Source organism: Saccopteryx bilineata, chromosome 5 (assembly GCF_036850765.1).
Source record: "Saccopteryx bilineata isolate mSacBil1 chromosome 5, mSacBil1_pri_phased_curated, whole genome shotgun sequence".
In the NCBI taxonomy this organism is placed as follows: Eukaryota; Metazoa; Chordata; class Mammalia; order Chiroptera; family Emballonuridae; genus Saccopteryx; species Saccopteryx bilineata.
This window is the reverse complement of record NC_089494.1, coordinates 96269293-96294696: the sequence shown is the minus strand read 5'-3', so window position 1 is coordinate 96294696 and position 25404 is coordinate 96269293. Positions and strand designations below refer to the sequence as shown.

Here is a 25404-nt window from a genome sequence, read left to right as displayed (position 1 = left end):
ATATATGGGAAGTCTGTACCTTTTCTCTGTTTTGCTGCAAACCTAAAACTGTTCAAAAAAATAATTTTTTTTTTGACAGAGACTGAGAGAGTCAGAGAGAGGGACAGATAAGGACAGACAGACAGGAAGGGAGAGAGATGAGAAGCATCAATTCTTAGTTGTGGCATCTTAGTTGTTCATTGATTGCTTGTTCATTGATTGCTTTCTCATATGTGCCTTGACCGGGGGACTGCAGCAGAGCGAGTGACCCTTGCTCAAACCAGTGACCTTGGGCTCAAGCCAGCAACCTTAGGACTTAAGCCAGCGATCATGGGGTCATGTTTATGCCCCTTGGGCAAAGAAGGATGACTTCTGGGACAAGACAGGATATATCTGTGAGTTGCATATGCCCTGTATGGTAGTGATTGGCCGGGTAACTTCAATGCTCCGAGATGCCATTATCATCCCAGGCATGGGGGTTTATTAGACAGACGGACCAGAGTCACAGACCCATGTCCAGAATTCTGGGAGCCAAGAAGAAAAATGGGAATTGATGGCAGAAGGAAAAGATAGAAAAATGTGAATTCTTATTTTTGGATCTAAAAAGGATATTAAGTGACTTAGTAAGAAGAAAGGACAGGTAGAGAGTAGAGGTCCTAGATGAACTGTAATTAAAAACTTGGGACGTTTAGTCAAATAAAAGTGAGTACATGTCTGAGCTCAGGCATAAGACCCTGAACCAGGCCCTGCCTGAGTCTCTTCCTCGTAAGTTCAAGGCAATAGTATCAACTCCACATTGTTGTAAGGAATAATGAAAAATTGATATAAAGCTTTCATAAGACAAGATGTATAGGTATTTATCAATTTTATTTTTGCTTCTTCATTTTAATCAGGAAAGTGGGAAGAGTTGAGAATGTTCTAGCATCAAGATGAATTAGAAGTAATGCATTTGATGAGCCAACTTGAAAGGGGTGAAGCTTTGGGAGAAATGTGTCATGAAAAAGTGACCAGGAACTTATAAAAAGTTTGCCAATTTTCAGGACATCAAACTTGGCAATGATTTCATGGATGTGCTAAATGTTCATATGATGATAATTTAAAACAAAAGTTTTGCTAAGTAAAGTCAGAAGCTCATTTGAAAAAAGTGGTCATTATTTTTAATATTATTATACAGAGTAGTCAAAAATTACTTCTCCAGAATTATGGAACACAAAGAAGCTTGTAGAAGAAGAAAAAGCAGATTAGAGAGTGGAATGGGTCAATACAGTAGGAAACACAGACAGACAGACACTGGTGGAGAGAGGCTGAAGTGACGGCTGAATCGAGCACAGGCCTGGTTTTCCTCGTTTTCTGAGTTATCACTCTTCTCCTATACTCCCAATCTTTATTCTTTAGCCCTGCAAAATTTTTAATCTTTTTCATCCCATGGCCAACATAAACTAATTACTAAAATTCTATGGTTTAACCACAACAATATGGTATAATTTGATTCATTCACACCAGATGGCTATTGTTGTGTTGGCTGTTGTCATTTTTTAAAAAATGTATTTGACAATCTAAGGCAGGGGTCCCCAAACTATGGCCCACAGGCCACATGCGGCCCCCAGAGGCCAATTATCTGGCCCCTGCTGCACTTCCGGAAGGGGCACCTCTTTCACTGGTGGTCAGTGAGAGGAGCACAGGATCCATTGCATCCTGTGCTCCTGGAGTACTGTATGTGGCGGCGCCGCAAAGCGCAGCTTTGTTCAAGTACAGTACTACTTCCGGTGACGTGGGACACACACATCAGGGCTCCAGAAGTGCGTCATATCACTTGTTACGGCTAGCAGTGACAAATATGGAACCGGACATTGACCATCTCATAGCCAAAAGCAGGCCCATAGTTCCCATTGAAATACTGGTCAGTTTGTTGATTTAAATTTACTTGTTCTTTATTTTAAATATTATATTTGTTCCTGTTTTGTTTTGTTTTTTACTTTTGTTTTTTGTCAAAGGAAGTAAAACCAGAAAAGCTTGAGAGATTGGGAGAATGCACAAAGGTCTACCAATTTCAGTAACATTAAGAGCATGTATAATAGAATGGAGTATAGAAAACTCAGAAAATGGGATTTGTTAGGTGAGGAGCTGAATGAAGATTGTTAAAGTGGGAACAGGTGAGCAGTGCACTCACGAAGGATACAGGGAAGGGGCAAGGGCATGGCTGAGCGCCAGGAGGGTGCTGAGAGTGATGGACAGAGCTTGGATTTAGATAAGCCCAAACTAGGTGCCAACGCCTTTGGATTTAGTGTGTGATGCTGATGAGAAGAGTTAAAGGTTGTTGGAGCTAGATGGTAACAACAATGGGAAAACTTAAGTTCCTTTTTACCCACAGGTCTCCTTTAGCTCCTTATACAGAAAGAGTGGGTATAGAAAATTATATTAAGACTCTGAGGCTAGTATGGGATTTTTAAATGAAGAGTCAGTATCTTCATTTCTGAATTCCCAGTGCCCAGCACAGAAGCTAATACATTGAACATAAAAGATATGGAATAAATGTCTGTTGATGATTTTGTGAAATCCTAGGTTTAATCCACATGGGGGCATGAAACCATCACTTTACCAAATCACAAAACAAAAGTGTTTAACTGTTAAGCCAAATGCAAATCTTAATTGTTGTAAATTTGGGGATTTGAAGATGCCAAAACCTTCCTTCCAAAGCACAAAGCTAGCTGCATTTCTGTATTTTTCTTTCATTCATGAATTCGGCAAATATTCATTGAACAACTATGTGCCAGGCACTATTCCATTCACTGGGGAAAGTAGTGGAGGTAAAGGAAACAAGGTCCCAGCTCATGGAGCTTAATTCTTGGGGAAGAAATCAGACAACATATGAAAATACGTTAATTTCAGCTAGGAGGAGGACTGTGCTGCAATTTAAAACAGCTGTGAGATAAAGAAGAACCATGAGTGCAAAAACACCACTCTTTATATAAGACAGTCAGAGAGACCCTGACAAGGAGACGTTTAGTTGGGATCAGATGGATAAGAAAAAATCAGCCTGAGTTGAACACTTGAAACCTGTATAGGTTAGCAAACCATGTCAACACAATAAATTAAAAAATAAATTAAAGAAAAAAAAATAAACCATGTGAAGTTTGGGAGGTATTCCAGATAAACGGATGATGTGAAGCCCAATAGGAAGATCGAGTTTAGCAGAGAAGGAGAGAAACAACATCTATATGTCTGCATTAAAATATAGCATAAAAGGTATGTCTTTTCTCAAAATAGTACACATTTTAACATGAGCATGATTATAGTTTAATTCAGTGTTCAAGGACTACACAGCGGCTAAGAAACGACTAGAGTGACACTGATCCACTGATCACATTTTTTTTTAATTTTAGTAATTTTATTTTTTTAATGGGGTGACATCAATAAATCAGGATACTTATATTCAAAGATAACATGTCCAGGTTATCTCGTCGTTCAGTTATGTTGCATACCCATCACCCAAAGTCAGATTGTCCTCTGTCACCTTCTATCTAGTTTTCTTTGTGCCCCTCCCCCTCCCCCTTTCCCTCTCCCTTTTCCCCTTCCCCCCATAACCACCACACTCTTATCAATGCCTCTTAGTCTCACTTTTATGTCCCACCTACGTATGGAATAATGCAGTTCCTGGTTTTTTCTGATTTACTTATTTCACTTCGTATAATGTTATCAAGATCCCACCATTTTGCTATAAATGATCCGATGTCATCATTTCTTATGGCTGAGTAGTATTCCATAGTGTATATGTGCCACATCTTTTTATTTAAATGCAAAAATATAATCCCAGCAATTACTGTTGTATAGACAAAGGAACAAGAGAGTCAGGAATGATATAGAAACCAATTTTTTCATCAGAAATTCCAAGGATACTTTCAGGCTTGCTTCCTTGATGGTCCCAGGTTTATAGTGGACAGGAACAATATTGGAAAGTGTCCATGGAGATTAGGCTAATAATTCTGCTTAGAATTAGATTAGTTATGCTCTTGAATTAAAAAAATATATTGATCAAAATTTTAAAGAAATAATGCAGTTCCTGTTTTTTTCTGATTTACTTATTTCGCTTCGTATCATGTTATCAAGATCCCACCATTTTGCTGTAAATGATCCGATGTCATCATTTCTTATGGCTGAGTAGTATTCCATAGTGTATATGTGCCACATGTTCTTTATCCAGTCATCTATTGATGAGCTTTTTGGTTGTTTCCATGTCCTGGCCACTGTGAACAATGCTGCAATAAACATGGGGCTGCATGTGTCTTTACGTATCAATGTTTCTGAGTTTTTGGGGTATATACCCAGTAGAGGGATTGCTGGGTCATAAGGTAGTTCTATTTTCAGTTTTTTGAGGAACCACCATACTTTCTTTCATAATGGTTGTACTACTTTACATTCCCACCAACAGTGGATGAGGGTTCCTTTTTCTCCACAGCCTCTCCAACATTTGCTATTACCTGTCTTATTAATAATAGCTAATCTAACAGGTGTGAGGTGATATCTCATTGCCATTTTGATTTGCATTTCTCTAATAACTAAAGAAGATGAGCATCTTTTCATATATCTGTTGGTCATTTGTATTTCTTCCTGGGAGAAGACACTGCTCACATTTCAGTCCTGGCGCCTCCTCTTCTCCCTGTGTTACAGTGAGACAGTTTACCTAACCACTCTGGCGTATTATTTTACCTGTAACATGGTATAATACCTACCTCATACAGTTGTTAAAATAATTAAATTAATTGATAGTCATAGTGCTTGGCACATTTAAAAAAAATGCTTCTTATACAAAATAATTTCATCTTTGTTTTCCCTGTGTACATTTTAAGGGAAAGATAATCTCTCCTGTTACATAATCTTAATGAGTATTTTTATTGGTTCTGAGAATTCCATAATTTAATAAACTGTGGAAGAAGCATGTTGTTTTGTAATTTTTCTATGTCATAAGTCCCTCAACAATGATCGTTTCATAGTTTGATGTTTTGCACAATAGCGATCACCTGAGTGGTAGAGTATGGATGAACCAGTAAAAATGTTTCCCCCACTGAAGCACCTGTAAGAGGCATGCTCAGCTTGATTGTTTTCTCATAAGATTACTACCAAATAACAAAAGAAAGGTATGCTGTCAGTTGCTGTCTTGCTGGCTGAATTTATTCAGCAGGAAAGTTATATTTAGATTGAACAGTGTTTCCAAAAAACAATTTTATTGAATTGCTCCCCCAACCCCTCACAATTTAGTATGAAGAAAAAACAGATTTCTGGCTTCTTCTGAAAAATAGTCTATATTTATTAAAATGATAGAATTAGTTATAGTGGCTATGAGGCAACAATTATGCACAGATTTCTTTTAACATTTTCACTATTCTTTGATAATTTCATGTTTTAACCTAAAGTTTATACTGTCAAAAACATTATGTAAAAATATTATAAGCCTTATATACTAAAATTTTATTCTACAAAAAATGGTTTAAGGAAAGTTGAATTTATAGAGGAATCTAGAGTAGCTCAGAACATAGGAGAATAGTGGAGGCTTTGAAATGTGGCATCACTTTCTTCAAAACTTGTAAATTTCCAAAACTAATAAGCTTTTGCTTAATATTTGGAGTTACGCAAATTTAAAGTTATATAAGTATGATTCGCTTGAACCAAATAAAAATGTGAAGAGGCAAGTATAGATGATATTGCCATTAATTGAGTATTATGAATTAAATATAAACAGCTTTTAAGTAACACCCACACTATAATGTATAAAAGCAAGCATATGTTATAATTACTTTGTCTAAGTTAAATTTATTAAATATGAATAAATATATACTTTATGTGCATAGTCTTAAAAGTCTGAAAAGTGTATTTCTAAAAGGTACACAATTGTCACTTATTAAATACTAATTAACCCTGGCCAGTTGGCTCAGTGGTAGAGCGTCAGCCTGGCGTGCAGAAGTCCCGGGTTCGATTCCCGGCCTGGGCACACAGGAGAAGCACCCATTTGCTTCTCCACTCCTCCCCCTCTCCTTCCTCTCTGTCTCTCTCTTCCCCTCCCGCAGCCTAGGCTCCACTGGAGCAAAGATGGCCCGGGCGCTGGGGATGGCTCCTCGACCTCTGCCCCAAGCGCTAGAGTGGCTCTGGTTGCAACAGGGCGACGCCCTGGAGGGGCAGAGCATCGCCCCCTGATGGGCGTGCCGGGTGGATCCCAGTCGGGTGCATGCGGGAGTCTGTCTTACTGTCTCTCCCCGTTTCCGGCTTCAGAAAAATACAGAAAAAAAAAAAAAGAAAAAAATACTAATTAAATTTGATTGTTTTTCAGCTTTATTGAGATATAATTGACAAATGACTGTGTAAGTTTAAGGTACATAATGTGATGAGTTGATATAATTACAAGGTGGGGTAAAAGTAGGTTTACAGTTGTGAGTACGTGAAACACAGTTTATTCTTGTGTTATTATTTTTAATTATTATATGGTTTTTCATATGAACAACTATAAATCTACTTCATCCCCACTTTGTATATATTGTACAATTATTACCACATTAAGGTTAGTGAACACATCTATTACCTGTGCATGTGTGTGTGTGATGTGCACCTTTATCATCTACGACGTCCTGAGCAACTTTCAAATATACAGTACAGTGTCAACTATTGTCATGATGCTATACTTTTGATCCCCAGAACTTATTTATCTTATAGCTGAATGTTTGTACCTTTAGACCAACAACTCCTCATTTCCCCAACTTGTGGAACCACTCTCTGTTGCTGAGTTCAATCTTTTTTAGATTCTACACATAAGCGAGATGATGAAGTATTTGTCTTTTCCTGTCTGACTGACTTCGCTTAGCATAATGCTCTTTAGGGTCATCCATGTTGTCACACATGCAAGATTTCCTTCTTTTTTATGGCTGAATAATTTTTCTATTGTGTGTGTATCACATTTTCTTTCTTTATTCATTCATTGATGGACACTTTACTTGTTTCCAGTTCTTGACCAATGTAAATAATACTGCAAAGAATATGAGGGTACAGAGATGTAATTTAAACTAAAAAAGAAACAAAAGAAAGGCTTTGTATCATAAATATATGTGTCTAGCTGCTAACTCAATAAACTTTTATTTCTTTTTTTGACATGCATCACCAGTGTTGTATGCTTTTTACTCTTATTTCATATTTGTTTACAGAAAACTGGGCACAAACCAGAAAGTGTGGATTTGTGTGGAGCACACATTGAGTGGGCCAAGGAGAAGTCCAGCAGGAAGAACGTCTTTCAGGTAAGAGTGTTTCATATCCTCAGCTCATTCCTATACCTTCTGGATCTGAAGTCTCTTGGGTAATCAAAATAAGACTACCTTGTTGAGATGTTTTCATATGCATTTTAATTTGCAACTAGTTGTGCAGAAGTCGTTGTGAAAAACTGACTCTCTGCCTTGTTGAATTTTGGTTATTTTGTTATTTCCTCAGGCCCAGTTGCTATCTAAACACAAAATATGTGTTGTGCGTTGATTAATTCTATACCCAAAAGTCACTGAATTTTGCAATGTATTTGCTAGCTGTTTGGGGTTCAAATCTAGAATGTTTGACTCAAATAGATATAATATAAAGCTTTCAGATATACATAAAATAAGATTCAATAATTATGATGAACTGTTTGTGTTTATTACCATTCCTGCCACCTAGTCATAAATTACACTACCACTGTACTTTAAGAGATATAGAGTGAAGAAACTATAAAAAATGGACCTTTTTATATTGCATAATTTAACTTTTTGGAAAAAATAATTGTGATTAATACTTTCAGTCATGCTTCATTGAATTGAAAAAACCAGATGAAATCTTTGAAAAAAAGAAAATAAGAAAACTTAATATTTAACATATGATGTTACTAAAATCCCTTTGGCAATTAATAATTGCCAAAATCCTTTAGATTATGGAGGTTGATCTTTTTCTATATTTAAATAAGATTTAATTCATTTTTATATTCCAAAATAACTTATTGATATATTTTATAATTTATATCATTTAGTATCCAAGGAGCTACATTATTATAACTAATATATTTAATGTCTTTGAAGACCATTTTGGCTCTTGAAGAAAAGTCAGTTCTGATCTTAAATGCATTACTAAAATTAATATATTTGGTCTTACAAAAGTATAGATTGGTGACATTTTCTATCTAAACTCTCACTGAGAAAAAAAAACTGGTTTTGAGTTTTTTCTGCAGTTTTTAGATGCTAATTCAGGTTTATGTAAATAATTTTGACCCACATTAATTTAAAAAAATGCATTCAACATATTTTGGAATAAATTTTCTTTCTGGTTTTAGTATTATTCTATTTTATTTAGTATTATTCTATTTGATATTATAATATTTTACCTCCCAAAAAAGAAAGAAACTAAATATACTTATCTAGAAATCAAAAGACTAAAGCCAAAACTGATTAGAATGTGAATTTTCAAAATCAAGAAGGAAAAATAACTTTGTTTTAAAGTGATGAATTGTAGTTCACTGATATCTCCTCTCTCAATTTCTTACTTGTTATTTTGTCATAAATAAAATTTAGAGATTATAATCCTAGCTTTTAAAACAACATAAATGATCGATATGACTAGTTCTGAACTGGATTGTATGGGTGAAGTGGTTTAGTTTTATTTTGTAATATGAATTTAGCATCCTAATCAACAATGTTACAAAATAAAGACATGATAATTTGACATTGATGTAATCCTTGGACAAGAAAAATTCTTGGAGTTGAGCTAAGCCAACCTTTTTTAAAAAAAAAAATCTTATTTTTATTAATTTTAATGCCGTGACATTGATAAATCAGGGTACATATGTTCCGAGAAAACATCTCCAGATTATTTTGACCTTTGATTATGCTGCATACCCCTCACTCAAAGTCAAATCGTCCTCCGTCATCTTCTATCTGGTTTTCTTTGTGCCCCTCCCCTCCCTCCACGCCTTCTCTCCTTCCTTGCTCCTTCCGCACCCCTCCACCCCACTCCCTGTTATCATCACATTCTTGTCCATGTCTCTGAGTCTCATTTTTATGTCCCATCCATGCAGGGGTTCATATAGTTCTTAGTTTTTTTCTGATTTATTTATTTCACTCCGTATAATGTCATTAAGGTCCATCCATGTTATTGTAAATGATCCGATAACATCATTTCTTATGGCTGAGTAGTATTCCATAGTATATATATACCAAAGCTTTTTAATGCACTCGTCCTCTGATGAACACTTGGGCTGTTTCCAGATCTTCGCTATTGTGAACAATGCTGCTATAAACATGGGGGTGCATTTCTCCTTCTGGAACCATTCTATGGTGTCTTTGGGGTATATTCCTAAAAGTGGGATGGCTGGGTCAAAAGGCAGTTCGATTTTCAATTTTTTGAGGAATCTCCATACTGTTTTCCACAGAGGCTGCACCAGTCTGCATTCCCACCAGCAATGCAGGAGGGTTCCCTTTTCTCCACATCCTCAGCAGCACTTACTCTGTGTTGTTTTGTTGATGAGCACCATTCTGACTGGTGTGAGGTGATATCTCATTGTGGTTTTAATTTGCATTTCTCTAATGATTAATGATGTTGAGCATTTTTTCATATGCCTATTGGCCATTGTATATGCTCTTTGGAGAAGTGTCTATTCATTTCTTTTCCCATTTTTGATTGGATTGTTTGTCTTTCTGGTGTTGAGATTTACAAATTCTTTATAAATTTTGGTTATTAACTCCTTATCAGACAAACTGTCAAATATGTTCTCCAATTGTGTAGTTTGTCTTTTTATTCTGTTCTTATTGTCTTTGGCTGTGCAAAAGCTTTTTAGTTTGATATAGTCCCATTTCTTTATCCTGTCTTTTATTTCCCTTGGCTGAGGAGATAAATCAGCAAATATATAGAGAGATGTTGGAGACCTTACTGCCTATGTTTTCTTCTAAGATGCTTATGGTTTCACGCCTTACATTTAAATCTTTTATCCATTTTGAGTTTATTTTTGTGAATGGTGTAAGTTGGTGGTCTACTTTCATTTTTTTGCAGGTTGCTCTCCAATTTTCCCAACACCATTTGTTGAAGAGGCTGTCTTTACTTCATTGTATTTCCTTACCTCATTTGTCAAATATCAGTTGTCCATAGAGCTGTGGGTTAATTTCTGGGTTCTCCGTTCTGTTCCATTGATCTATGTGCCTGTTCTTATGCCAGTACCAGGCTGTTTTGAGTACAACGGCCTTGTAGTATAACTTGATATCAGGAAGTGTGATACCTCCCCCTTTATTCTTCTTTTTTAAGATTGCTGAGGCTATTCGTGTTCTCTTTTGGTTCCATATAAATTTTTGGGATATGTGATCTATATCTTTAAAGTGTGTCATTGGTATTTTAATTGGCATTGCATTGAATTTATAAATTACTTTGGGTAATATAGACATTTTAATGATGTTTATTCTTCCTAACCATAAGCATGGTATATGCTTCCACTTGTTTGTTTCTTCCTTGATTTCTTTTTTCAATGTTTTATAATTTTCTGAGTACAAGTCTTTAGTCTCCTTGGTTAAATGTACTCCTAGGTACTTTATTTTTTTGGTTGTAATAGTGAAGGGGATTGTTTCCTTAATTTTCTTTCTGAGTGTTCATTGTTGGTGTATAAAAATGCCTCTGATTTCTGAGTATTAATTTTATATCCTGCCACCAATGAATGAATTCACCAATGCTGAATTCATTTATCAGGTCCAGTAGTTTTTTGACTAAGACTTTAGGATTTTTTCTATATACAATATTATATCATCTGCAAATAATGATAGCTTTATTTCTTCTTTTCCTACTTGAATGTCTTTTATTTCTTCTTCTTGTCTGATTGCTGTGGCTAGGACTTCCAGGACTATGTTAAATAAGAGTGGTGAAAGGGGGCACCCCTGCCTTGTTCTTGATCTTAAGGGGATTGCTTTTAATTTTTACCCATTGAGTATGATGTTGGCTGTGGGTTTCTCATAGATGGCTTTTATCATGTTGAGGTATGTTCCCTGTATTCCCACTTTGCTGAGAGTTTTGATCATGAATGGGTGCTGGATTTTATTGAATGCTTTTTCTACATCTATTGAAATTATCATATGGTTTTTCTCCTTCCTTTCATTTATGTGATGAATAACATTGATAGATTTGTGAATACTGTACCAGCCTTGCCTCCCCAGACTAAATCCCACTTGATCATGGTGTATGATTTTTTCCATATATTGTTGGATCCGGTTTGCTAATATTTTGTTGAGGATTTTAGCATCTATATTCATCAGGGATATTGGCCTATAATTTTCTTTTTTTGTGTTGTCTTTGCCTGGTTTTGGAATCAGAATTATGCTCGCCTCATAAAAGGAGCTTGGAAGTCTTCCTTCCTCTTGAACTTTTTAAAATAGTTTGAGAAGGATAGGAGTTAGATCTTCTTTGAATAGTTGGTAGAATTCACTTGTGAAGCCATCTGGCCCAGGACTTTTCTTTGTTGGGAGTTTTTTGATAACTGTTTTGATCTCATTTGGTGTAATTGGTCTGTTTAGGTTTTCTGATTCTTCCAGATTGATTTTTGGAAGATTATGTTTCAAGGAATTTATCTATTTCATCTAGGTTGTCTAGTTTTTTGGCATACAGTGCTTCATAGTATTTTCTTACAATCCTTTGTATTTCTGTTGTGTCAGTTGTTATTTCTCCACTCTCATTTTTAATTTTATTTATTTGAGTCCTCTCTCTCTTTTTCTTGGTGAGTCTAGTTAAAGGTTCATCAATCTTGTTTACCTTTTCAAAAAACCAGCTCCTAGTTTCATTGATCCTCTGTATTGTTTCTTTAGCCTCTATGTCATTTATTTCTGCTCTGATCTTTATTATTTCCTTCCTTCTACTACATTTGGGCTTTACTTGCTGTTCTTTTTCTAGTTCTTTTAGATGCAGGGTTAAGTTGTTTATTTGAGCTTTTTCTAGCTTCTTAAAGTGTGTCTGTAGTGCTATGAACTTCCCTCTCAGTACTGCTTTTGCTATGTCCCATAAATTTTGAGTTGTTGTATGCTCGTTATCAGTCATTTCTAGGAATTTTTTTTTCTTCTTTGATTTCATTCTTGATCCATTTGTTATTTAACAACCTGCTATTTAGTTTCCTTGTGTTTGAGAATTTTTGAGCTTTTCTGTTGTGGTTGATTCTAGTTTCATGCCATAGTGATCAGAGAAAGTGTTTGATATGATTTCAATCTTCTTAAATTTGTTGAGACCACTTTTTTGCCCTAACATGTGGTCTATCCTAGAGAATGTACCATGAGCACTTGAAAAGAATGTATATTCTGCTGCTTTAGGGTGAAAAGTTCTATAGATATCTATTAAATCGAGTTGATCTCCTGTGTCCTTTAAGTCTGCTGTTTCTTTGTTAATTTTCTTTCTTGAGGATCTATCTAGTGATGTTAGTGGGGTATTAAAATCCCCTACAATTATAGTGTTGCTGTTGATCTCACTCTTTATATTCATCAAAGTCTTCTTTATATATTTAGGTGCTCCTATATTAGGTGTGTAGATATTTATAATAGTTATATCTTCCTGTTGGATTGCTCTCTTTATCATTATGTAGTGGCCTTCTTTATCTCTTACTATATTGTTTGTTTTAAAGTCCATTTTGTCTGATATAAGTATTGCTACCCCAGCTTTTTTTCATTTCTATTTGCATGAAATGTTTTTTTCCATCCTTTTACCTTCAACCTATGTGCATCTTTTGTTTTAAGGTGTGTCTCTTGTAGACAGCATATGTACGGGTCCTGTTTTCTTATCCATGCAGCTACCCTATGTCTTTTGATTGGATCATTTAATCCATTTACATTTACATGTAGTTGTTCATTGCCATTTTATTCTTTAAAACTTTATTCCTCTTTTGCTATATTCTTTTCCCACTTTGATCTGTTTACACCATGCCCCTTAACATTTCCTGCAGCATTGGTTTGGTTGTAATGAGTTCCTTGAGGTTTTTTTTTTTGTCTGGGAAACTTTATTTCTCCTTCAATTTTAAATGATAGCCTTGCTGGATAAAGTAGTCTTGGTTGTAGGTTCTTGTTCTGCATTACTTTGAATATTTCTTGCCATTCCCTTCTGGCTTCAAGTGTTTCTGTTGACAAGTCTGATGTCATCCTTATGGGGCTTCTTTGTAGGTGATAGCCTTTTTTTCTCTCACAGCTTTTAATATTTTCTCTTTATCACTTAGCTTTGGTATTTTAATTATGATGTGTCTTGGTGTAGGTTTCTTTTTAGTGGGGTTCTCTGTGCTTCTTGAATTTGTGAGAGTTTCTCCTGCATTAATTTAAGGAAGTTTTCAGCTTTGATATGATTTAATAAAGCCTCTATTTCTTGTTCTTTCTCTTCTTCTTCAGGAACCCCTATGATGAGGATGTTATTTCTCTATGTTGTCACAGAGCTCTCTAAGAGTTTCCTCAGACTTTTTGAGTCTCTTTTCTTTTTTCTTCTCTGCTTTCATGCCTTCATTCCAGTTGTCCTCCAACTTGCTGATTCGATCCTCAGCTGTATCCATCCTGTTTTTAATTCCTTCCATTGTGGTCTTCATTTCTGTTATTGTATTTGTCATCTCCGACTGATTCTTTTTTAATATTTCAATATCCTTTTTTATATTTTCTATTTCTTTATTTAGGTGTTTGTGATGACCATCCATTGTTGTTCTAAGATCCCTAAGCATCCTTACAATCATTATTTAAACTCTGCATCCAGAAGTTTGATTATTTCCATATCACTCAGTTCATCTCCTGAAGGTCTCTCTTGTGGTTTCATTTGGATTGCACTTCTTTGTCTTCTCATTGTGCCTGGGTGTCTGGGTGTTTTCTTTGTAGAGCTGGTTGAGTCTAGGCTTGGTGTTGTCTACATCTAGTTTTTACTTGTGTCGTTTCTAGGTCTTCTTGGATTGGCATCAGCTATTATTTGTAATCCACTTTAGGATTTAGGCCGCTTTGAAGTCTTGATATGTTTATTTTCTTAACAGGTGATTGTCTTGTTTGCTGATCTCAACAGGGGGCTTATTTGAAACTGTATCCAGGAATGCGGTGGGTGTGACTTGAGGCTCTGAAGTCCTCTTGTGCCAGTTAATCTCTCTGGGGGTGGGTTGCTTTCTCAGCTTCAGTAGGGGGAGGTATATCTCAGATCTCCATGGAGACCTGAGTTACTGCCCCTCCTCCCCACTTCTTGTTTTCAGCTGTGTCTTGTTGCACTGATTGGAGCTGGAGAAATGTCTGTATCTCTGTGACCTGGAAGTACTTTTGTATTTTGCTTTGAAGAAGGATCAGCCCCTCCCCCAGTTATGGCCGCCTCCAGCACTGAATGAGTCAGCTTTTTATGTCATCATCTATATTCCTCTCCCCCTCACCATCCGTCTCTCTCTCTCTCCTTTCTTTTTGGAAGGCAAGTGGGCCCTTTCAACACACCTCATTCCCTGGTCACCAGGCAAGTGACTGTGAGCAGTATTTACTGCTCTTTTCCTTGGAGTGGGAGCCCAGCCTCACCCCCCTCCCTGTTCCTGTAAGCAGGGGAGATTCAGGCGCTCCATACCAGGTTTGTTGTGGCTTCTTCTTTGCTTCTTGATTTTTGAAAGTTGTTCTTGTAGTCCAGATTTGTTTTTTCATGCTGATTGTTCATAAATTAGTTTATAATCCAGTTTGGTGGTTTGAGGTGGGAGTCTGTGCATCTGCCTACTCTGCTGCCATCTTCAGGTCTAAGCCAACCTTTTTTAATTCCTTCTGTTAACCTTATAAAGAGTTAAATTAGATTACTAATGAAGATGATAGTCAAGTATATATAATAAATACAGGGCCACAAATATTGAAGAAAAATATTTATATATAATTTTACATAGCTAAGAACATAAAAACCTAGGTATTTAAACTGCTTATATTGCCATGTATCATCCTAACATTTTTTAAAAATAACTAACCATTTCTTGTTATAATTTTTTACTTGTTTTTTAAATTTCTGAATATAAGTACTTCCAAAAACTTTAGAAACTATTCTCACTTTCAGTAGCTTTTTGGAAGTGATCATCTTGCCAGCTCGTTTTGGTTGTAGGGACCCAAGCAGTTTCTGGACCTCAGTGTTCTTACAGTCAGTTTATCTTTTCTTTTGTCCTATAAACATTAGAGGAGCAAGAGGTGGATGTAAGGATGTTGTGAATAACAAAGCTAATGAAAGTTTTAAATTTCATTTCCTGCTTGGGGGAGGGGTGGAGGGTGAATTATGTGACTTTCTTGCCATGATCAAATCTTTTTATTACCTAAACACATGAGCTTAGGTAAAATTTTCTCATATCCGTACATATCCATAGATATAGACTATAGGAGTAAGCCTTTTGAAAGAAACCATGTAAACAGCTTTTATAGTTCTGTTAACGAAAAAGCATTGGGAGGATTTGCCAGAGAGCTAAATCTAGTGACTTACATCAATATTTGATTAGATACATTAGCTGGTCTAATTCTCAAATGGTCAGTATAGACATGATTATACTTCAAAAACATGGTATTAAGACATTGTTGGATGTTTGGATGTGTGTGTGCAAGGGTTTCATTACATACAGAATCATGAAGTGTTTCTTCCTGTTTAAAAAAAGACTATGATAGCTTCAGCTGATGTGCTATGTCAGAAATAGCTTTAGAATTCCTAAATTTGAATTAGGATTGGTGTTCAATCTCAGTCTATGAATTATAGACTACAGATAGCAAATAGCTATTGAGATTTTTGGTTCAGGAAAAAGCAAAAAGAAAAATTAGAAATAATTTAAAATTTCAAATGTATCTTTAAAAAATTGATGGACTAGTAGTTCTATGCAACATAATTACAGTGTCTGCAGAGAAGTCAAACTTAAAATGAATAGGAAAACAAACAAAAAATCATGTGTCTGAGATATGCTTGAAAGACTCAGATGCACACATTTATGACAAAAAACAATTATATTTGTTTTGCTTCTTTGTGTATGCCATTTGGACCTTTGAGTTCTTTTTTCTTTTTTTTTTGTATTGAATGCCACATTTTCTTCATAGTCAAATTCTTATTCAACTTTTGGTATAGATTCAGTCTTATTTGATTGGTACATGGTAATATAACAGTGACAACATTAATTATTAAAGCTTGGTATTCAACAACTCTCAGTAAATCAGAATGATGCTCTCTGGCTGAGTTCAAGAACATCTGCCTGTATCTATAGAACAGTCTTTGGCCTAATTGGTACTTCTTAATAATAAATAATATATATTTTAAAATTATTAGAACTTTTATAATAAAGTATATGTAGACAACCAATATTATATGTTTAAAAACTATAAATGTGTATATAGATAGATAGATAGATGCACATTTAATATATGTACACCTATGTATATATCCACATCTAATAGTTTGACTTTAGAAAAAATAGTGACCATTTCCACACAAACACAGAAAGACACTTCATACTTATAAAATGTTATACAAATTCTTAGTTAAATTAGTAAATGTTCTCTGCTGCTAACTTTTGTTAAATTTTGCATTTAGCATAATTGTTAAGGACCATCACAAGTTTGATGTACCTTGAGAAAACATTTAGCACCCGAGTGGTTTGCAATGAACTGTGGTACAAGTTTTTCTAGTTAAGAACAACACTAGGTCTTCATCAGGGAAAGAGTGAATAAAAAGATTTATGTTCAAACTACATGTTTTAAACATTCCTGTTAAGTACTAGTTTGCTCCTTGGTGTTTAGCCTGAAATTTAAAGCACTAAGGATTAAAAGGATTACAAAATAATCTTAAATAATCCTAAATGTCATTTACAGAAAGATGGTTGTAAGAACTAAATAAAACCATGTTAAAGGATGGCAGTATTGTCAGGATCATAACACAAACTGCTTCTGTCACCTCTTCCCTTTCCTCACAGTTATATCAGATGATTACAAAGCTTTTCAGTTGGAAGTTCAACTGAGAAAATGGCTGCCCCAAATTTTAAAACAATCAGTGTTTGGTTTATTTTAACTTTTAATATCTTCTTGTTTCAAAGTTAAAAGAAATTTCCACTTAGGTTTTCTTTCTTCCTTCGAACATAAGGCTGTCTGTGCAAAATATTTTTGAAAGTTGGGGAAAGGATTAATGACACAGCTTTCAAATATAAAGATAGATACATCTCAAAAATATTCCTGACCTCCAAGGAGGTATCTCCTTATTAAATATCAAATGGCCTCAAAAACTGCTATTAACTCCATGTTGTTTAATTTAGAATCTTTTATTCCTGACATGTAAATTAGTTTTGTCTTTCCAAAGATAATACAAAGACAAAGACTTAACTACTTTATCCTTATTAAACCAGAGGGTTGGACACCTTTTAACTAAAACTAGAGATGCATTCTTTTAATTTTAAAAAAAATAGCTGTCCTAAAAATTTTAGAAATTTTGTCCACAATAGAGACTCAGTACTCCCAGGTGATTTCCAGAGTGTCAACCCTATTCATTTTTATAAATAGGGGTGTAAAGAATGAGTGAAATAATCCAGTCAGAGAAAGACAAATACCATATGATTTCACTTATATGTAAAATCTAATGCACAAAATAAACTAAGAAACAAAATTGAAACAGACGGATAGATACAGAGAACAGACTGGCAGATAGATGTCAGAAAGGAGGGCTTCAGATAGGTAGGTGAAAAGGCAAAGGGATTAAGAAAAAAAAAAAAAAACAACTCATAGACACAGACAAAAGTATGGTAATTCTCAGAAGGAAAAGGGAGTGGGGGATGTAGAATAGGGTAAAAGGGAATAAATGGTGATGGAAGGAGACTTGATCTTAGGTAGCAAACACACAATACAATATACAGATAATATATTATAAAATTGTACTCCTGAAACCTATATAATTCTATTAACCAATGTTACTGCAATAAATTCAATGAAAAATAAATAAAAATTTATCCTAATGAAATTTTTTAAAATAAGGAAAATACTATTTCTTGGCTTCTTTTCAATAAAACATAAGACAGTAGATGATTATTCATTTAAAATAATTAAATAATTTCTATTTCAAAATTTTACCTTTTCTCAGAATCAGGAAGTGGTTAAGCCTCAGTTTTTATGAGTTTTCTTTATATAAAAAACTTTTTTTAAAATTTTACCCATGAGCATTCAGTGAGCTCATCTCTTGATGATGGGCTTTAAATAAGATAGTCTAGTATTGATGAGTTAGAGCTGAGTGGAACCTCCTCTCCCAACACAAGTTGATAACTTCAACAAAAATCACAACCAAATTTCCTCTCCTTGAGATTCTCGTTTAATGTATTAAAATATATCAAGAGAACAGGCTGTGTCCCTAAAAGTAAAGTAAATCTCAAAATAAGTTTATCATTACTCATATTACTTTTCTGACTTTGGATGGAGTCTTCTGGCTATAATATATATTAAACACATTCATGTAATATTTTCCATGGATATGCTTCACATTTAAACATAATTTGATTGTTCTTTCTGATCTGAATATGTCTTAGCTTAAAATGTTTAAGTATTACTTAAGTTTATTAATGCAAAGATAATTTAATAATATCTTGGAAAATGTTATTTTAAGCCAAAAAGAAAACTACTGGTATTTTGCTTTTATCCATTTCCTTCTGTTAAAAGTGGTGGTTTAAAATAAATCTGAGCTTTTACCAATTTTCTCCTTCATTTTTCAATGCTTGTAGTTAGACTAAATGCAAAAGGATGATTCTTCACATTCATATATGCATTAGATTTCAAGTAAAGCTGGTTTCACTTTAGAGAATTACTCACAGTATCTTAAAAGGCATGGCATTAAAAATAAACCAGAGTAAGAATGGCATTAATATCTAATAGAGGTTTTTTTTCTTTCTAGCTTGTCCCCAATCATTTTATCTACCTATTAGATATTCATTCATCACTTAGAAGGTACAGTGGGGAGAGCACAAGAGTCTGGGGAGACATGTTCCAGTTCTGGCTATGTCAGCTCTATCTTTCAGTAGAACCTAAAGCAGGGTCCTTAATCCAACTTACAGTTTTTCACACCAAAAAAATCAGAAATAACATTCTTACCTCACATGCCTACCTTCTGTATTAACATTAAAATGAAGCAATTCTATTTTGGACAATGACTCTGAAAGTGTGATTTCAGTATTAATATAACCAAGCATTATTATTCATTTACTAACTATATCATGTTACAATACTTTGAGGACAATTCCAGAAGTGAATTTTGTTTTTTGTTTTTGTGACAGAGACAGAGAGAGGGACAGATACGGATAGACAGACAGGAAGGGAGAGAGATGGGAAACATCAATCCTTTGCTGTGGCACCTTAGTTGTTCATTGATTGCTTTCTCATATGTGTCTTGACTGGTGGGCTACCGGAGACCAAGTGACCCTTTGCTCAACCCAGTGACCTTGATCAAGTTGGTGAGCCTTGCTCAAACCAGATGAGTCAGCGCTCTAGTCGGCGACCTCAGGGTTTCAAATCTGGGTCCTCTGCATCCCAGTCTGACACTGTATCCACTGAGCCAGCACCTAGTCAGGCCAGAAGTGAATTTTGGAAGAAACTGGAGAGGAGATGTAAATATATTTATAAACTGCACTTCGGGATTTCCGTTCCACTTCTATTCTCTATACTGCCTTATGAAATTAACCGATTGACTAAGAGTTAATACACCATGGCAAAAGCTTTTCATTCACTGTGTAACTAAGAATATGTGTCTTCAAAAATTATTGAAATTATTTTTAATATTCTATTCTTATAGTGTAATTAATATAATATCTAGTCAATGTAAATAAATGAATTAATGTCTTATCCCAGTTAATACTTTAAGAAAATAATTTTTCCCTGAAAGCCCTTACCAAGCTAATGATAGCAAATTGCAAAATGGAACTTAGAGACAAGTGCAAACACCATACCCAAAAATGAGAGACGCTGGTAAACGCTTTCTACTTTACAACTGAGGTATCAGGACAATGCCTTTTTTGATTAAAGAAAAAGAAATATGATTATTTTTATTATTTTGGCTTCATTTTTGCCAGTAGGATTGCACTGAAGAATTTTGATGAATGGAGTGATATGATTTATAATTGGAGCTTTGATTTAGGAATATTAATGTCAGAAGTGCTTAGGATTTACTGCAAAGAAGAGAGCCTGGAGGGAGGAAAGAAAATGGATTGTAAGAAGCTAAGGTGAGACATAGAGAGCCTGTTAGGCTGACAGATGAAAAGAAAAACAGAAACAAGTTGATGGATGGAGAGTCGACCCCTCAAATGAAACATGCCTACTTGTTTAAACCATGACTTGGGAATCACTGTCTTTCTGCAGATTTCATTTTTGAGAAATAATAAGGATCTCTTTATCCTGCTCCTTGTGACAGCTCCTAACAGACTGAACTGGGGTTGGGTTGCATTTCTCAGGGATTTGGCATGGTGTTGGGACCAACTTGGACTTGGTGAACATGTTAAGGACACTACTCTTTTATGGATTCTTGCTGTATTGGCCAAGAGTTTGCTTAAAGGCTTTAATCACTTTAAAAAAAAATACAAAACTGGATAAAGAAGATGTGGCACATATACACCATGATATACTATTCAGCCATAAGAAATGATGGCATCAGATCACTTACAACAAAATGGTGGGATCTTGGTAACATTATACAGAGTGAAATAAGTAAATCAGAAAAAAACAAGAACTGCAGGATTCCATACATTGGTGGGACATAAAAACGAGACTAAGAGACATGGACAAAAGTGTGGTGGTTGGGGGGGGGGGCGGGGGGGAGGGAAGGAGGAAGAGGGGGAGGGGAGTGGGAGGGGCACAAAGAAAACTAGATAGAAGTTGATGGAGGACAATCTGACTTTGGGTGATGGGTATGCAACAGAATAGAATGACAAGATAACCTGGACATGTTTTCTTTGAATATATATACCCTGATTTATTGATGTCACCCCATTAAAATTAATAAAAATTTATTTATTAAAAAAAGTGTAATTTCAAGTACAGAATTGTGACACTGATAAATTGAGTATATTATTAAAGAAAACAATAGAATTGTATGCTTCCTGATGATTCCGTGAAGCGAAGTGGCCTATGAGAACATGTACTCATTTGCACATTTCTTTATTCCACTGATGGCTAAAGGGTATAATGCTGTCTTTCTGTATTCATTTATTTTTGAACTATCATCAAAGCAGAATGCAACAGGTTGACTATAATGATTGACAGTAGCCAACTTATTGAATTTTAGTCCCAAATTAACCAAGGGAATCAAGATTTTAAAATTGCAAAATGAAATAAAATATATGAAAATTAAAAATGCAAAGAAAAAAAAGAGAAAATGCCAACTTGGCTTCTAATACTTCTGAAATTTTAGTAGAAGAATGTAGGCTTGAGACCCAATTTGCTGAGCTGAGCTTGCCGTTAGATCACTTCAAACTGCCTTCTGGGATCGCTGGCTTTGCCTGCTCCAAGGTGCAAGCGGTGCAGTCAGAATTAATTCTGGATTTTAGTTTGACACCAGGCTGAGTGAGACATGCTGTTCTTTGTTTACTGATATTATGATGTAAACCTACTCTCATGGAACATACTCTACTTCTTGATGTTTTGAAAGAACTGGTGTGATGGCCACAGTGTCACGCATGGGCTGACAGTGCAGGTCCCTGTGTGCACAGAACCAGAGTGAGTCTAACTAAGCTCCATGGAAATGAACTTGGGACTCCAGGCCATACTTTCTTCCTGAGCATAAGCAAGCACTGTCAATAGGGTATTTCACGGGACCCAAGTAAAATCATCAGTTGTTGCGGTTTTGCCAGTTGCAATTTTCATCTTATAAAGTACCGAAGATTGATGCTGGCAAGAGAACATTCAAACAAACAGATCCTTTTTTCATATCTATTACAAAAGTCTTATTTTATATTTTTAAAAGAGAGCAGCTATGTTTATTTCATGCTGAATATAATTACGTTTAATAGCAAATAGGCCTCTTCCAGAAAAAGAAACAATTTAATCCCTGAAGCTGGTCTGTAATCAATGGGGCCAGTAAATGGTATCACATTTTACAGCCTGTCCATAGGATGACACAGGGTGATATAAAATTGAGAGCTATTGGATGGTGTAGAATCACTGGCAGATAAATAGTTCAGTTTTTAGATGCCATTCAGTTTTTAGAAACATAAGGTAAATGAGGCTGGATCTGAAGGCAAGAGAAAAATATATATATATTCACAGTGTTTATATGCCATAGCCACTGAACAGGAGAAGAATCTGGGCAGTGGTGAGCAGAACCCACAGACCTGAGAGCAATGTTTAAAACAGTGTAAGAAAATAACAAAGCAAACATCCATAAGCAAAGACTTAAAATGAACACAAGAATAAAAAAATCAAAACAAACAAAAAACCCAAAGTTTAAGATGAAAAGAAAATGCCAACACTTATACAGAACTGCAGAGATCACTTGTAGAATCTGTGCAGAGAATCTCTCAGTACATGAGTTAAATGCATTACTCAAAATTTCATAGAAAATAAATATTCAAATGTGAAAAGAAAAAAGAGTAAGGTTTTAGAACACTGCACATCAGTCAAGGATTCTCAGTATTCGAGGAGGAGAGAAGGCTGCTCTTTTTTAATCTTAACAAAACAGGATGTTGAGAGATGACCTAAGTGAAACGATGACATGATGTTGGGTAAAAATAGGAAGGAAGCTGTTTGAGATGTTTTCAGATAACAGATCAGAATGAGGTGACTTGACCCAGGAAGGGGCATCCACTTCCTTGAGGGTTCAAAGGAATTTGTTCTAATAGAGAGCTATTAGATCCTTGGCCTTAGTCCCCCAGTGTGCCCAACGTTTTATTTCCAGCACGAGAAGAAATTAATAGTCTGACTTCCTTGGTGAACACATGCAAACAAATAATTTTACAGTGGTGAAATTAACTAGAGTTGCAAACAGCTCTAAAAAGAAGAGAAACACTGATACGGAAATTTCCTTTCCAAATAAATCAGACCTTGATAGGTTTTTCTCTTTTGAAACTGGAATTTAAGCAATGTTTCATTTTTCAAAATTCTCACACCCATAAACAAGTTGAAGGCAAACTTCTATTTGAGATCTGTGATAGATTTGAAATCAATTCGTGGAACATAACTCTTTTGATGTGTAGGATGTACCAACGAGGGTGGCAGAAAATTATGTGAAACCCTTCTCTTTTGATGGTTACACTGGAACATTTACCACTGCAGATGTTATTGTCCATCAGAAAGAAAAATATTTGTTTCAAGCCACAGGCATTTTCTACCACAATATCAAAATGAAATTCAAAAGCAATTTAATGTTTAATGTGAAAGAAAATAAAAATTTGGGGGGGTCCCAAACACTAAAAAGCATATAAACACCACAAAGTATAACTAATGACATCAAAAAATGGCTGGCTTTATTACAAACAAATTTATCCTTTTATTAAAGTAAGATTGTTCTATTATTAACATAGAAAATCTTAGATGGGCTGCACAGAATGCTGCATTATTCATAAAAGCATTGCTGCCATCTGGTGGCTCATTGACGTTCCAGCATTGACTCTGCTGATTTGATTTGGCTGGGTGCTCTGGCCTAGTATTCAAAAGGGGGCTGTCCTTATGTGGTAAAATATAAACGTGAAATCGCTTGGCCCTAGATGTCATTCATCTTGTGGCAGTCCTTTCTCTCTGCCCTGTCATAGAAAGAAGGATTCAAGGAGTCAGTGACATACGTCTATATCTTTTGTTCTAAATAAGAACAATATTTTCCATGACTTATCTAAGGAAGTTACTCTTGGATGTTATTGACTAATGCATTTTATCGACACTCATTCTATTAGCAAATAAATATATAGTTAGACATTAGGTAGATTTAATTAATCTAAAGATACACTGTGTTGCTTAAATAAGAATATATGTGAGATTCTGTAAGCACTCCTTTGGATCCAAATATGATTTTTTTAAAAGTTACTACTCACTGAATTTCATTTTGGAAATAACATAATTTACTGTGTCAAAGAAAAATGTATACAGTTTTATGAAACGCAAAGTTTCTTCCAAGTCACTTAATTGTTATATTGAAGAAATATGATTAATTGGTAATGACCCACAGGCTTATGAAGTCATCTTTCTTCATGGATTTACAAATTAAATGACAAATATTATTCAGCTCATGTTGTACTTTTTATAAAAAATAAACTAGTTAAAATCTAATATAAAAACTTTTGATGATTCTGCAGTGTCAGTGTATTAATATATTTTTAGTCAGAAGGAATAAGTTTATCTTTGCAATTTTAGTATATGTTTTAAGTTTCTTATAACTGTAGAATGTCTCATTGTATACAATGAAAATCCTGATCCTTAAAATGCATATTTATATAGATCACAAGTCTTTGAAGATAATAGAAATAATGAGTTAAAATTACCCTATGAGGAAAGTTGAAGTTTAATCTGAATTCTTAAGGATGATATATAATAGATTAAAAAAGCATTGCACTAAATTTGGAAATTTAAATCAGATTAATATTATTCCTTGAAAGGAAACTTATAAGTGCTATTTTAAAGTAAGACTGTAGATTTTAATTTAAAATTTTTGGATAAGCATTTTGCTCTGTGACTGCTTACCTGATACTAACCACTCTTGTTACTAGTGATAGCCTCTTAAAATGTTTCCTCTCGCTGTGGAGAAAAAGGAACCCTCATACACTGTTGGTGGGAATGTAAAGTAGTACAACCATTATGGAAGAAAGTATGGTGGTTCCTCAAAAAACTGAAAATAGAACTACCTTATGACCCAGCAATCCCTCTACTGGGTATATATCCCCAAAACTCAGAAACATTGATACGTAAAAACACATGCAGCCCCATGTTTATTGCAGCATTGTTCACAGTGGCCAGGACATGGAAACAACCAAAAAGCCCATCAATAGATGACTGGATAAAGAAGATGTGGCACATATACACTATGGAATACTACTCAGCCATAAGAAATGATGACATCGGAACATTTACAGCAAAATGGTGGGATCTTGATAACATGATACGAAGCGAAATAAGTAAATCAGAAAAAAACAGGAACTGTATTATTCCATACGTAGGTGGGACATAATACTGAAACTAAGAGACATTGATAAGAGTGTGGTGGTTACGGGGGGGAGGGGGGAATGGGAGAGGGATAGGGGGTGGGAGGGGCACAAAGGAAACAAGATAGAAGGTGACAGAGGACAATCTGACTTTGGGTGGTGGGTATGCAACATAATTGAACGACAAGATAACCTGGACTTGTTATCTTTGAATATATGTATCCTGATTTATTGATGTCACCCCATTAAAAAAATAAAATTATAAAATAAAAAAAATAATAATAATAATAAAAAAAAAATATATAAAAAAAAAAAAAAAAAAAAAAAAAAAA

The 25404-nt window shown here is 34.9% G+C and overlaps 1 protein-coding gene across 1 annotated transcript in view; it reads left to right on the top strand.

The window, feature by feature from the left end:
* ARHGAP15 (Rho GTPase activating protein 15) overlaps positions 1-25404 on the top strand; it is a 694101-nt gene that overhangs the window by 133349 nt on the left and 535348 nt on the right. The window contains exon 6 of the mRNA XM_066279712.1: positions 7167-7256. Within this exon, the coding sequence (XP_066135809.1) occupies positions 7167-7256 (90 nt within the window). The remainder of the gene's footprint in view (positions 1-7166; positions 7257-25404) is intronic.